Below are 14054 nucleotides of genomic sequence, written 5' to 3'. Positions count from 1 at the left end.
ACCGTGCTGTCTGACGCCTATGCTCAGATACACACGGCTCTTCTTTGCACAATACACAGGTACTACTTGCAATCAAATAACTTGGAGCACATTAATCCACTGCAATGCTCTCTTGGAGTACATTTACAAAGGTGGCTCTAAAAATAAACGCATTCAGTAGATTGGATTTTCAGTCCGACAGAATATTTTGTCTTCAAGGCAAGTCGAATGTGTCTATGAAAGTTCAACATCAGAGCAAACGGGATTATGTACAGTTAGCGGTTAGCTTGTTTGATTCGCAGTGGCGAGGTTCTGGGTTCGAGTCTCAGCATCGAGATTGCATGTTCTATGACTGAGAATTTTTTTTTTTTCCTTGGTTGACGTGGAAGGCTCAGCAATGAGGTCAGAAGTAGTGTTAGGCTAATAAGGGTGAGTTACAACATGTCCGACAAAGAAGGGGGTCATGATCCTAAACAGACAGAGTGCTTCTGGATTATCCTCTTCAAAGGTCTCCCTTGTTTAAGTGCTTTACATCGCCAACTTCCTGGATAGGTACATCGTCAACAGATCTCTTCGAGACGCATACTGTATACGACCAAAAAAAAAAAAGAATGAATGTGAAATGATCCTCTTGTAATCCTTCTCAGCTCACGGTGAGGTTAGCGCGTGTGTTATTTATTGGTTTTGACCCCTCGGTAAACTAATCACATTGTAGAATTTGACCCCTGACCCAGGCCAAGCCTTAAAGATTAGTGACCTAGGTGTATTATAGCTTAAGTAAAAGCCCCCCTTCAAGGCAAGAAGTGTTCTGATGTTTCCGATAACAATAAAGACAGCTTTGTAAAAATCCTGTCAGTTGACTAATTTAATATGTGAGTAAAATATTTTAAATACTGATTAAACAAATTATACTCTTGTCTTTCTATAATTGTAACAACGGTAAAGACACAGAAATGGTACACATGTCAAAAATAACACTGTAGCTGTCTGCTATTGTGTGAATACAAACTGGCTGCCTCCTCCGGGCACTTAAACTCACATATCCCCCTGGTGTATTGCAACAACATAATGAGGCTCTCCCCCAGTGGCATTAACTATAAAAACAGCGTGAGTGACAAGGAAAAAAAGAGTGACATTTGTATAATAATAATAAAAAAGAACTTTCATGGAAAAGGCATAGCTACTAAGCAATAGGACCAAAAAAATCCTCTATCAAAAAATGGAATTAGAATCTTCTGAAAAGAAAACATGATAATTCAAAAAAAAATTAATTGATTTTCAACACAATAATAAAATATATCACAATTACAAATAAAATTTATTTATCATTTAAATGAATAAAGAAATATATACAATGACAGATAGAGTATATTGGAAGTGATAAAGTTAAACATTGGTGTGAAAGTTGATAGCACTAACGTGACAAACACGACTATCTCAACACAGAAGCTTGTTTGGGACCTGTCGTTTCTTTTAGTCGCGTGCTTTGTGTCAATGCTGACAAGTGCAATCGTGCAGCCGCTTCCATGATAAAGTCACCGAGATGTACGGCAGAGTTTTTTTTCAAAAGGAAAAAGTAGGGCCTGTTCTATCTCTGTCACTCTTCTGCATGTCGTGTGTCCCCTGTGTGCACGCACACACAGACTGTAACGTTCTCGACACACACACACTCACACAACAGTACTGTCAAGGTCATCTTTTTGCTTCAAAACCAAACAACCAGTGGTGGCTCGTCAGGAGATGGCGCCAGGGCGCCGCCCTACCGACCAGCCAAGTTACTGTACATAAATATTGATAAAAATTAAAACTAAATAATAAAATTAATATTTTTAAGAAAACACTTATGAATATATGTTTAACACGAGCAAAATAAATAGCATACAGTTATTGATGAGTAGAAATGGTGTCTATGGTGTCTCAAATGGTGTCGATATATTTGTAAAATGCGCAGTGGCTCCTCATGCAATACACACCTATTGAGCATTGTGGTGCCAGTAACGATTAATCGAGTAAAGCCAACTTTTTTTCCTGTCTGGCCCCAGTGGCTCTTGCAGTCAACTGGAACTTGCCCCAACCAATATGGCCGCCAAAACTACTTGGCAGCCATATTGGTTGTGGCTCAGCCAGGATCCTATATTTTATCTAGTGAAGTAACTTCCAAATATTTTAAGACACCCCGGGCCACATGGCAAGAACAGATATTGTAGATTTATGGACTTAATCGTGGCTTCCTCACCCATTCAAGTTTGATGATTCTCCGAAAAAGAATTATATTTTGACTCCTTCATTTTTAACATTAATTCTCAGGGATGAGAATTCTGCCGTCTGTTCTTTCTCACACGCTGATGCTCTGATAGGAGCTCCCCGAGGCCAAGTACTGAAGGGCCAGGGGATCCGTTTTTATCACAAATAAGGACATGGCCCAGCCAGCTAGAACCTCAACGTCCTTCCTCGCCGGGAGGATATGTCACTGACAGCTTTATCCACGTATTGTCACAGCGACGCATTGAAGGCGGTGTGAATACACACGGTCAAGGTCAAATCAATGTCGCTGGTTCCTCAGAGGCGCTGACTCGGGGTGGAGGCAGAGGAAGGTAAACACCATGTATGTGTGTACTGCATTACATCAAACCTTTCCCCGCTCAGTGGAAAAACAAGGACACGCTTGTTTGGTTGCTTTCTTTCACACGCATGCACATGCTCTAATGGTGATTTTACATTAGGGGGGCAATCTTGCCCCAAATCCATAAGATGGGGCCATGGTAACTTTTTATAAATTCACTGATTTGCAATAGTTCATTTTTCAGCTTGACTTGAACTGATTGCCAGCTCTCCTTGGCTTTTCTACGCTGTCAAATTATTATAAATTATCATTATTGGTAGATGTAGTTTAATTCGTTCTGTGACCCTGAGCACGCTTGTAACTCAAAAGACACGTATCAAACCAAATCATCTTTCTCCAGTGAAGTAAATGGAAATGCCAGTAATCTGTTCTGGCCTTGCATAAAACACAAAAATACCTGCGTGGATTTTCTCTGGCAACTCTAGTGAGGCGATAGAAAATATATAAAAAGAGGATAGCTGCAAAGTTAGAAAAATAGAAAAGATGAAAGATGGTTTATGTCTTTCTCCTGGCTTTATGTGAAATTGTAAAAGGTCACTCTGAGAGCATGTAATGAGAAAAACAATTCCCATGATTCCTATGCCACACTGACATCCCTGACCTCGGCCGTGCCCTCTCTGAAATGTGACGTGCTCCAGTGATCTCAAAAGAAACGTTATTAAGCTATTTTATGAGGGTCAATCATATTTCACTGCACCAAAACTTTATGCTCGCAGAAAGGTTTTCAAAAGGGCGCATCGCTCACGTCAGAAGTGACCTTCATTTGCGCTTTTTTTTAACTTACTTGCTTATTCACACTTTATTTAATAATAGAGACATCTGCAACACAATGAGACCAAGTGCAAGAAACGCTAATCACTTAAATGGAAACTAAATTATCTTTAGCATGGATTACCGATCTGAATCTTAAGGGCTTGTCAGCTGTTTGACAAACGGCCTCCAGTTCATGTTTGTGTATGCGAGTGCGACCTGTTCTTTTCCGTAGCGGAGGATCCCAAGTGCGGGAAATCCAAGTGTGCATCAAGTCCTTTTTCCAGCCACACTATTTCAACTTCCTGCTTCTGCTGACTTTACGACAACGTTGCTCCGTGACCCCGCTCCTTCATCGGATCCTGAAACTTCCCACAACGAACATAATAAATCGAGTGTTTGTTGACATTCTCACACAGAGTGGGAAGCTGCGGATGGAAGCAAAGTTCACCGAGGGGTCCGGAAGGCCGCAGACAATCAATTATTTCCCAATAGAATTGAATGGAAAGAAATACAGGGTCAAACAGGTGCCATTGACTTTTGTTCTTTATGCTTTGAGTAACATTTTAAATCATGACATCACTCACTTGGCAAGGTCTAAATGTGTGATCAATCCAGCATGTGGCTCGGGGTAATCTGAAAAGTACAAGCAGTAAAGAAAATGAATGACTTCATAGACATTGGAAATGTAAAGGTTCTAGCCAGGTGTTTTGCATACAAAAAAGAAAAAAAAGAGAGTAGCTGTAAGCAGTATTTGTGACGCTCATGCTGTTTTTCGGACCAGCTCAGCTCTACTCTGGTCTGAGGTTTGGGGCAGTCAGTTTTCCACATCAAAATAGAACCGCAGGAAACGACAAAAACCATGGCGCATTCAACTCACCGCACCGAATGAAAGGTCCTGGAAAAAAACAACAATAGAGGCCAAGTTTTTTGTAGCTTAAGTAAGGAGGAAGTATCAACAAGTATAACAAATATTAGTGTATGTCCGTAGTTTGGTCAGCGGTGCATTCTAAAAATGTTACAATCTGTTCAAGGAAGACTATTTGGAAGAAATAGAGGGATGACCTGTCCTGTTAGCCGATGTTTCTGAAATGCTCCAAGATGCCACAAGATGGTGCCAGAGCGCTTCGTAATCAGGAAAGTAGTACAGTAATTGGGAAAAGGAAATATTCTGAAGTGACATCTTGATTGAAAGGTAAGTGTGGTAGGTCAGGGATGAAAAATCAATCTAATACTAAAACCAATAAAAACAAAACAAAGCATTTTCAGGAAAATAAAAACAACAGGATAATCAACAAAAGTCAAAGCAAAGTAAAAGCTGACTAGAATGAAAAACATAAAACTAAAGATTTTTTTTAAGGGGCTGGAATGGAGTCATTTTATTTGAATTCTTTTCTATATGTGTACAAGTGAGTCACGTTATATGACAGAAAAAAATAAACTTGTAAGTATCATAGTACAACTACAGTATTCGCAGAAGATGACTTGTCGCCTTTAGACAATATATAATTTGTCTTTATGACTGTAAACATTTCTGGGACATCACATTGCGACTTTAAAGTTGCTTGTGACCTTGGAGAACTTTCTCTTTCTATTTTAAATGAAAATGTAAGATTTTTTTTATTTTACAGTTGATGAAAATCATGGACCATCTGGTTGGCCTTGACATTCCATTTCCGTGGACCAAACATCAGACGGACGGATGACGTTGAAGCTCCCCTTGAAAAAAACCTTGGCCACAAAGATCCTCACAAATAACAGCCCAGGAGCCAAGGATGTGGCCCTTTTTATAAACACACACACACACACACACACACACACACACACACACACACACACACACACACACACACACACACACACACACACACACAAACACACACACTCACACAAATTTTATTCGAAAAAGAATTGAAACCAAACTGTTATTCCTGTGAAATGCATTTTTTTTTGTAAATTGAATCTAATAAAAACTTTATATTTCTTTGTTTATAGGCACCAATAGAGTATTTAATTTTCCCACATTTTCTATGGCGCCTTTTATCAAGTTTTACACAAAAACTCCAACTAAATTTTGAGTATACTACTATATATCTTTTATATTTATATTATATTTAAATATAAAAATATTTGTATATGTTTTGGATTATACTCTATATTTCTATATCTATATTAAATTTAAATATAAAAACTATATATTTATTTATTACACTATATATATTTTTAGATTTACATGATATCTACATAGAGGAATATGAGCATTCCACAAATGGAATATAGATGAAATCTTTTTTTTAATTTTTCCCACAAGCTTTTATTACTTTCTTTCTTTTTTTCCCAAAACCTTTTCAAGTATTTGGCATAGATTCTTGATAAAACTTCAAGGAGTGTTTCTTCAAAAACAATGTCCCAACAATTCCTTTAAGGCCAACTACAAAGAAACATGATCTTATTTTCCCAGCATGAAGCCCGAAAGCCTGGTTGGAGGACCCCGTCCACCCTCCCGCTGGGTGAGTCCCAATCACTACAAGGTGAAGGAGCAAAAAAAAAGTACAAAATTAAACCTCTCAGCGGTGCCCCGTGAGCTCCATGTATCAAACATGGCGGCTTTGCCCTCTCTGGGGACTTTTTGAGCTGCGCAATAGTGGCTGACAAATAGGTTCAGCGTATTAACCCTTGTGTTGACACCGGCTGAGAACAAAACATGGAGGGGGTGACTTATGGCTCAGGTCTTAAGGGTGCAGTAAACATACGTGTACACTCAGGCATTACACAATCACACCTTTTTTTTTTTCCGGTGGTGTCATGGCAGCCATCGTAAAGAAGCCTCTGCAGTAAGGATGCAGCATTGCCGCAACATCTGTACTGAGCCCTCATTAAGGTGCAACGGTTGAGGACAAGCCACAGACACAATACAACCACACACACACACACAAACATGCGCATTCAGCACATAGCGTCAAGGGAAAGCATAACTGGCAAATGAAAACAAAAACAGCACCTGTGGAGATGAGAGATGGAAGAAGGGCGCCCTAGTTTGCCCCACAAGCTCGCCAAGTTCTACCACGACATGTCTGTTGAAATGCTGCTTTGGTGCTTTGCTCCAAGGCACCGTGAGAATCCATGGGAAGTAATAAGCTGTCACACCAGCACTTCAATGGATCTCAAAGATCTAACTGTCCAGTTCCAGAGTCCAAATCATTAACTGTGATGCGGGGACAACAGGACCATGCCAGGTATTTATTTCAGGAAGTCTTGAACCTGCAACTGTGCGCCACACTAAAATCTTATCAGCAACAAATCCTGTTTTTCTATTTTGGTATGTGGCGGGTTTTGAATTAACAACCTCAAGCCAAGTCCTTGGAGGATGAGCCACCAATGCAGAACATTCAGTTGCTCATGGGGACCTCAGAACTGTTCTGGAAGTGAGCAGAGCTCTCTTGCTACCAGTGCCAAATTCCTTCTGGTCTCTGAGCCAGGTCCTTAAGGAAGACTGACTATGGCAGGTGGATGTGTGTGTGTGTGTGTGTGTGTGTTTGCACATTAACTGCAGGCTTTTATACCCCAATTCAGTCATTAACATTCTACAGTGTGTGAAACTTGAATGAAATGAAAACAGAACCCTTTACTACAAGTAAACGGCGTTGTGGGGAAACAATCCCAGTCTCTGTTGGAATCCCAAATTGTGACTGAGGCCAAAAACGAAATTAAAACGACCGGCAACATGGGCAGCTCCCCTCTTGCTTCACAATATGTCGCGGGATAAGACTTATTAGATTAGATGAATACTCAAAAGGGCACACGGTCCACACTGAGGAGCTACAGGCCCTCGAATAGAACGATAAGTACAAAGTAAGTTATGTTACATGATGACTAATGCCCACCATTAAAAGGAGAGCCTTCTCAAGTATTGGATTTTATTACATCAGGCCGTGTGTATATTTAAACAATGCAGTGCCGTCATTTATTAAATATCACTTGGCTATTTGTCACCACTTTGGCTCCACAATAAATAAAGATATCTTCTCAGAAGATGGCTCGGATTATAGGGACTACAAATTTACGAAGCGCAATTATGTTGTACAAATAAGGGCACGGAACAAGAGGCAAAATAGAATGGTTATCAAGAATAAGGTTATGATATAATTAGAGAATTAAGTCACTGGCAGACTATGGGATGCTTAAAAATGCTTCAAGAAAAATAGTGATGAACATTATACTTTAAATTGCTTTCTTGCAGTAGGGTTAGTGTTTTGGATTATACTTACAATATTGCAAAATAACCGATTATTCGGTTTATTCAGCGAATAAATAGCTGAATTAAAGAATTTAAATTAAATTTAAAAAAAGAAATACATTTATGTCACAATAATGTTGCTACCAAAAAATTAAATATGGAAAATAATCTTTAAAATGACAAAAAAAAACGTTTCAACATTGGATAAATAATGGTAAACAAAAGTCTCTGTTCATCCATTCAATAATTGTTAAAACACTTAAGAGTTGCATACATTTCTTGTAATATTTTGTCTTTATCATATTTGATTATCATTTTAGTAGTAGTGTCAATACTTTTTTCATTACTGTACTCTCCTTTGCAAATTTGGAACTGAGAGGACAAGACGTAAGCATGACGCATGTCAAATGACTCGCTGAATCAAAGGTGATGCTGGGGCATCCCTGACTGTGTGGCCAAAATAAGGAGTGTATTGGAGCTAATGGGATGACCTGAATGTTGATGATGATCCTCTGCAGTCACACCATCTCTTTGGGCCTGCATAGCTGGGCTCCTCGCAGGAAAAACACCCTCCGGGGTTCTTAAAATACACGGTGAGAGGTCCAAGTCGAGGCCCAGCCAAGCGTGAGGTAAGTGTATGAGGAGGAGGAGGAGAGAGGGGGGGGGGGGGCTCACTGCAAGCCTGGACAAGCTACAGTCAAGCCACGCAGTCCTGATGACACTGACAACAGGAAGGGAAGCAGGAATGTTCACCTTCTGGAAGCTTTTCCAGCACGTTATGCCTGCAAAGAAAAAATGGGAACAAAGCGCACATGTGCTTTGTGGGCCAGCTGCCTTTATTTAGCCATACCTCAAGCCTCAGATCACTTCCAAATGAGTAGAGCGCTTGGTTTGGGACGCGTGGTGGAGGTCATTGAGGTTATTTATCTGTCATTAGTCAGAGACCACGCCTGACGCATGCTGGCCGGCCGGCCGGCCGCCATACTTATTGTGATGCACAAACAATGCATTCAAGATGTGACATCATTCTGAAGAGAGATTCACTCACACAACCTGAGAGGAGCACTCATGTTATAAACCAGCAATAATATATACATGGACTGACATACTGTATATACTTAAAATGTCAGCTTTTAAAAAGATTACTAGTTTGGTCTGTCACAAAAAAAGAAGTTAGGGGCCAAGTGACCTTACGGTCCCCCTCCTCTCGCTCTGCCAGTGGTAAGGACTAATTATTGGCTTGGGCTGATTTTAAAATCTGACTGCCCTTAAGCGCATTTGAACAGCTGACCTTTAATCAGAAGCACTTTAAGTCACTTTATGTGTTTCAATTGTTAATTCTTAAAAACTGCCATCATGACATATCACAGTGGTGTTTATTTTCACTTCTCAAAAAAATTGCAATTCCAATCGTGTTTTACAAGTAAGGTCACGTAAATAGTGAGAAAAAGAAAGACATGTATAACAAAAGCCTGGCAATCGAGCAAGGGTGTGTAGACTTTTTATATTCACTGAATGTGTGTCTATGTAATGTGTCCGAGCCAATCGCTTCTGCTTGTTGAAAAATGATGATGGCAGAGCAAAAGAATTATGTCACCACTGCTCCATCTGCTGGATTTGGTGACTCAATGCCTGACCAACCTGCACATCTTGTTTAAATAATCAACAAAATGAAACGGGTTCTTCCTCTGCCAACATCTCACCACATTATAAGTGTCCATGTACGATGGCTGTTAGTGGACATGATGATGAGAATGAACATCCAACCATATTGTAGCCCTATGGGCCTATTGATGATTGCTTTAGAGCAACAAATACAGAAGTTAGACTTGAAGTCTACTAAAAGGGAGCATTTGACCTGAAGTGATATTACATTGCATCACCCATACAGATCTGTGGAGAACTTTGAAGTCTTTGAGGGGGGGGTGTCATCATCTGAGCCTGGGGAAGAGTCTGATGAAGAGAATCATGCTGATAAAGGTGAAGGAGACCAGGATGAGCATGAGCCACAGGAGCCAGTTGACTGACTTCTTGGCGTGCTGCTCCAGACGCTCCGACTCGGTTTTCAGCTTCTCAAAGTTGACGTCAGCTTGATGCATCGACTGGCCCAAAGTCTGCAAGATGGAAGGGAAGGAAGACACCATTCAGCCACCCATCGGCACTGTTTGTCAAGAACAACCCAGTAGCTGGATCATAGTACTTCTGAACTATTAATTTGAAATAATGTTTTTATTTAATAAATGAATAGACATTTTTGACAGAATGTTTTTACATTTGATTAATCAAGTAATTAAAAAATAAACTGAACCCGCTTTAGATTACAGAGGTCAGATTGTTGTTCTCAGCGTAAGAAAATGGTTACTTGTGTTGTACTGCCCCCTAGTGCCAGAAGCAGATGCTGAATTCTTGACTACTTTGCTTAATGTACCTGATTGTCCTGCTTGATGATGCTCTGTGCAGCCAGAGTGTTGTTTTTCAAATTCCTGGCCAGGTTGAGCATGTCCTCGGCGATCTTCTCCTGCAGGTTGTGCTGGTGCTGCAAGATGGCGTCCAGCTCGGCGGCCGACTGCTGCTCGTCCAGAGGCACACCTCTGAGGTGCAAGCAAACATTGAGTTTCTCTTTTTTATTCTAATGGGGCTTATCTAAAACTGTAGAAGCCTAATGAAATCATTTACCTTCTGTTTCTCAAATCTGTTTCTGTGGGAACAAAACAGAGGTGAGTGAGGTGGGTGTTTTATCATCAAAATACTGTTTTAAAGTCATTCAGTTGATATAATATAAAAGTGATGCTGAATTTCAATTGAAATTAAGACTTACCTTTGTTTGAAAGGCCCTGTAATGACAAAGGTCATAATAGTGGCCGTGTTAGAAGATCAATCCCTTTTGCTAATTTTAATTTGAAGTGAAAAACAAAATGGTGGACAGACAGTAACATTACCCACTACATAGTCATTCCTACCGTGCCAAGCAGCTCATCCCTCATTTCTCCCGTACATCGGGCCTTGGTCTGCATGTGAACGGTTTTAGTCGCAGCCATCCTCTCGTTGGCGATTGTCGGCGTTCGTCCCGGAGCGAGGAATTGATTAGCTAGAGCCTTTTCCGTTGGGGATGACTGTGAAGCAGAACAGAAGAGCCATGAATTCTGAAGATGGATGGATGGATTAAAAAAAACAAAAGCAGACAGCCATTTTGAGAGGTGAAAGGGTGATAAATATGTGGAACGGTGTCACTGACCAGCTTCTCTGCTTCTAGAAGGCCTTTGAGAAAATCCACCTTTCTTGTGTATTCTGTGAGCACCTCTGGAGTGGGTTTGCTGAGTAAACAATATTGATAAAAAGAACAATATTTGTTAAATACTAGGGGTGAATTTAATAAGAACTACTGTAAATATTTGAGGAAATGAATGAGCATTTAAATGTGTAAATGAACATGATTTATAATGAATAAATCATGATTGTTACCTCATGCTTTTTCTCATCGCCACCAACATCTCTTCCAAGGCACCAACATACTGAGAACAAACAGCATTTAATAGACTTTTATTTATATTCGTGTGTGGAGGTGTACCTAATAACATGTCCAATTAGTGTATGCAATTGTGATAGAAATGTGCTTTATTCTAATATGATGAATAGGAATGACAGCTGGAAAAAGATGCCTTGAGTACGGAATTATTTAGGTATACACCACCAGAGGGGTGTACAAGTAAAAGTAAGGGGATAAATTAATAACCATAAGTGAAAGGTTGCTCAAGTCCAATGGCATTGATGACAGTGACGACGTGGCTAGCAGAGAGGCTAAAAGCTAACAACAGACATGCTAAATTTTGCAAACGACAGCGTAAAACAAAGCACAAATTATTTTCTTCCGCCGACCCTTGTTGTGTTACTTTACCTTCTCTAACCTCCATTCGGTCTCGCCCCGTTTTTCCGAAGCCATTGACTCACAGCGAGACAATAACCGGACGAAGTTGATTTCTAATCTGGAAGACATGGTGGAAGACAACTGGGCGTCGCGCAAAAATGACGTCACAGATATGCGGCGTCGTCAACCTTTCAGTACAGGTGTACTGTAAAATGTAAACACGATTCAACGATCATGTAATGCATGATCACATTTAAATATAATCATATATAATAAATATCAATATAAAATATAAAAGATTGTTGTGTAAACTGTCATGTTCATTTAGACAATTGACTGTTGAAATCTGTATTTCGTATTGACCATTATAACATCTTCCCATTTACTGTGAAAGTGAGGTGTGTGCCAAGGGTAAATAGTTTTTATTTACATTAATTTTTATTAACATGTAAAAAATACTGTAACTAGCCTTGTGTATAAATCTGGGCCTGCAAAATATTTGACTTTTGCAGGAGGGGTGCAATAAAAAAATAAAAAAAATAAAGTCCAGAGGATTCGCTGCTTCTACTTACCTCAGTTAAAAGTGAAAGTTGATGGTAGTTGAATAAATATGCAAACTTGATTGCTGGTCTGTGTGTCTGGTGACAGTCTCCACCTAATAATCAGGTTTGTTATATAAAGTGCAATGACAACTAACCCGATCAAAACATACAACAGCACTGACAGATGTTACAAGCATCATGTTCTGTATTTTCATGTTAACACTAATAACCGATACACTTGATGCCATTCAGTCCCAACCATACACTCTCTGTTAACAAACATCATTCAACAGCAGTCAGAGAGGAACATTAGTATTAAAACAAAGTTGGCCAACGCAACATTGCGGCAGAACATTTCTCATTCTCAAGTGAACCAACGTTCATTGTAGAAAAGTGAAGTCAAAGATACCATGGCGTGGTTCTTTCCCCTTGGCGTGGTTTGTGTTTTTTTTCCTTTTTCATTTGAAAGAAAAAAGTGGCATGTGCTGCTCGCATCTCCTGTTGCTACATGAGGGCAACAACTTCCTATCTGATGTTTGTTGTCTAGCGGTTCAAGTAGACGATGTGACAAACACCTGAACAATCGGTCACAACATGAACACAATTCCAGAATTTGTACAAAGCAAAATGCACACAAAAGAGGTGAGGAACCTTTTTCCCTTTCGGGCCCATTCAGGGAACATGGAGAGGCAACCATTCACAATCAGCCGGTACATTATCTGTGACTCCTTATTGGGGCTTTCTTTCTTTCTTTTAATAACGTCTTATATGGGCCATGCTGTGTGTTTTTTTTTCTTTTTAAATGTGCTATAAAGATGGCAAAAATGTTTAAGTATTAGGAGCATTTGTTTATGAAATGTTTTCTGGCTTTTAATTATGTTTTTAGAATTGCACACTCAAGTTCTCTTGTGGAACATTGTTCCCCACCCTTGCATTAACAAAACAATAAAAACAGAAGTTTTGTATCATTAAGGCACAAACTAGTATATTTCAGTGAGCATGTTGGCTTCACTTTTTCATTCGGAGAACTACGAAATGACAAAGTGCAACAGGGAGCTTAAATTAGCACAAATGATTAAGGGAGGGGTGGGGGCAAAGACATTTGCTCGTCCACCATTAGGAGGCTACACAACTTCTGTCCTGGCTGAACTATAAGTACAAAAAAAAAAAGTTACAAAAATGTGCATGGCAACATGTCCAGTTGTGTTTACTGTCAATTAGTCTCCACAGGTTTGTAATCTGTGTAACTCCCAAATCAACCAAGTTCTCCTCCTGCCTCAGACATGTCCATGTAAAGTATGTCCGGGTCAGAAGAGCGACTACGGTCCTCCAAGACTGGCGTCTTGTTGCTCCGGTGGTGAGGACACTACCGCCGTGGAGAGGGACGAGACAGAGGAGGAAGCGGAAGGCGGGCAGGAGGAAAAATGGGTCAACAGGTCACACTCGGGCTTGTCGAAGTAGAGCGACTGAGTGCTGTCTTTTCGGCGGCCTGGTTGCTCCCTTCTTCTCACCAAGTGATGAAAAGAACGCTTTTCGTGTGGGCAGGAAGCCCGTCTCGGACCCGAGCTCGCGGGCTGGGCGAGGACACCGGGAGGCAGTTTCACCGTGTCCGGGATGACGGGGTTGCGACGTTGCAACTGGTGCCTGCAGATAGCGTTGGAGGATTCGGACATTGAGGAGGAGCTGGACACAGAAGAGGAGGAGCCCGGAGGGTTGATTTCTCGTAGACAAACACGTCCACCAGGGAATGATGATCTCTGTGCCAGGGGGGATGGCTTGGCTGGGTGCACTGGCCTGCAGCTCCTCTGCTGAGGGCCAACTCCTACCGGAAAAGAGGGAAGACTGAGAATAAAGAAGGATCCTTTAAAAATACTTGCTACAACATGAGATATAATGACATCAAGGGTGCTCAGGATCATGCAATCAATCATGGTTCATGCAAAGGCTCATTATGGAAAATATTTGACATGCAAAGCGGTTTATTATTGGACAAAATCTATTATCAGACGCTTCATTAGGTACACCAACATTAAAATAAATATAATATAAATAAAAATA

The 14054-nt window shown here is 40.4% G+C and overlaps 2 protein-coding genes across 4 annotated transcripts in view; both read right to left on the bottom strand.

The window, feature by feature from the left end:
• Positions 1-8643: 8643 nt before the first annotated feature.
• use1 (unconventional SNARE in the ER 1 homolog (S. cerevisiae)) lies at positions 8644-11641 on the bottom strand. The gene is made up of 8 exons (XM_037250746.1): positions 11485-11641; positions 11052-11101; positions 10825-10903; positions 10550-10702; positions 10408-10423; positions 10266-10287; positions 10018-10180; positions 8644-9703 (listed from the first exon to the last, which is right to left on the bottom strand). The coding sequence occupies exons 1-8, from the start codon at positions 11581-11583 to the stop codon at positions 9521-9523; spliced, it is 765 nt and encodes a 254-aa protein (XP_037106641.1). The 5' UTR covers positions 11584-11641; the 3' UTR covers positions 8644-9520.
• A 542-nt stretch (positions 11642-12183) lies between these two features.
• LOC119122301 (unconventional myosin-IXb) overlaps positions 12184-14054 on the bottom strand; it is a 32735-nt gene continuing 30864 nt past the window's right edge. For all 3 annotated transcript variants that reach the window (XM_037250636.1, XM_037250638.1, XM_037250637.1), the window contains one exon: positions 12184-13818. In XM_037250636.1, the coding sequence (XP_037106531.1) occupies positions 13316-13818 (503 nt within the window). In that variant the 3' untranslated portion in view covers positions 12184-13315. The remainder of the gene's footprint in view (positions 13819-14054) is intronic.

This window comes from Syngnathus acus, chromosome 4, assembly GCF_901709675.1.
Source record: "Syngnathus acus chromosome 4, fSynAcu1.2, whole genome shotgun sequence".
Classification (NCBI taxonomy): domain Eukaryota; kingdom Metazoa; phylum Chordata; class Actinopteri; order Syngnathiformes; family Syngnathidae; genus Syngnathus; species Syngnathus acus.
The sequence above is the reverse complement of the archived record's forward strand: the minus strand, read 5'-3'. Positions and strand labels throughout refer to the sequence as shown.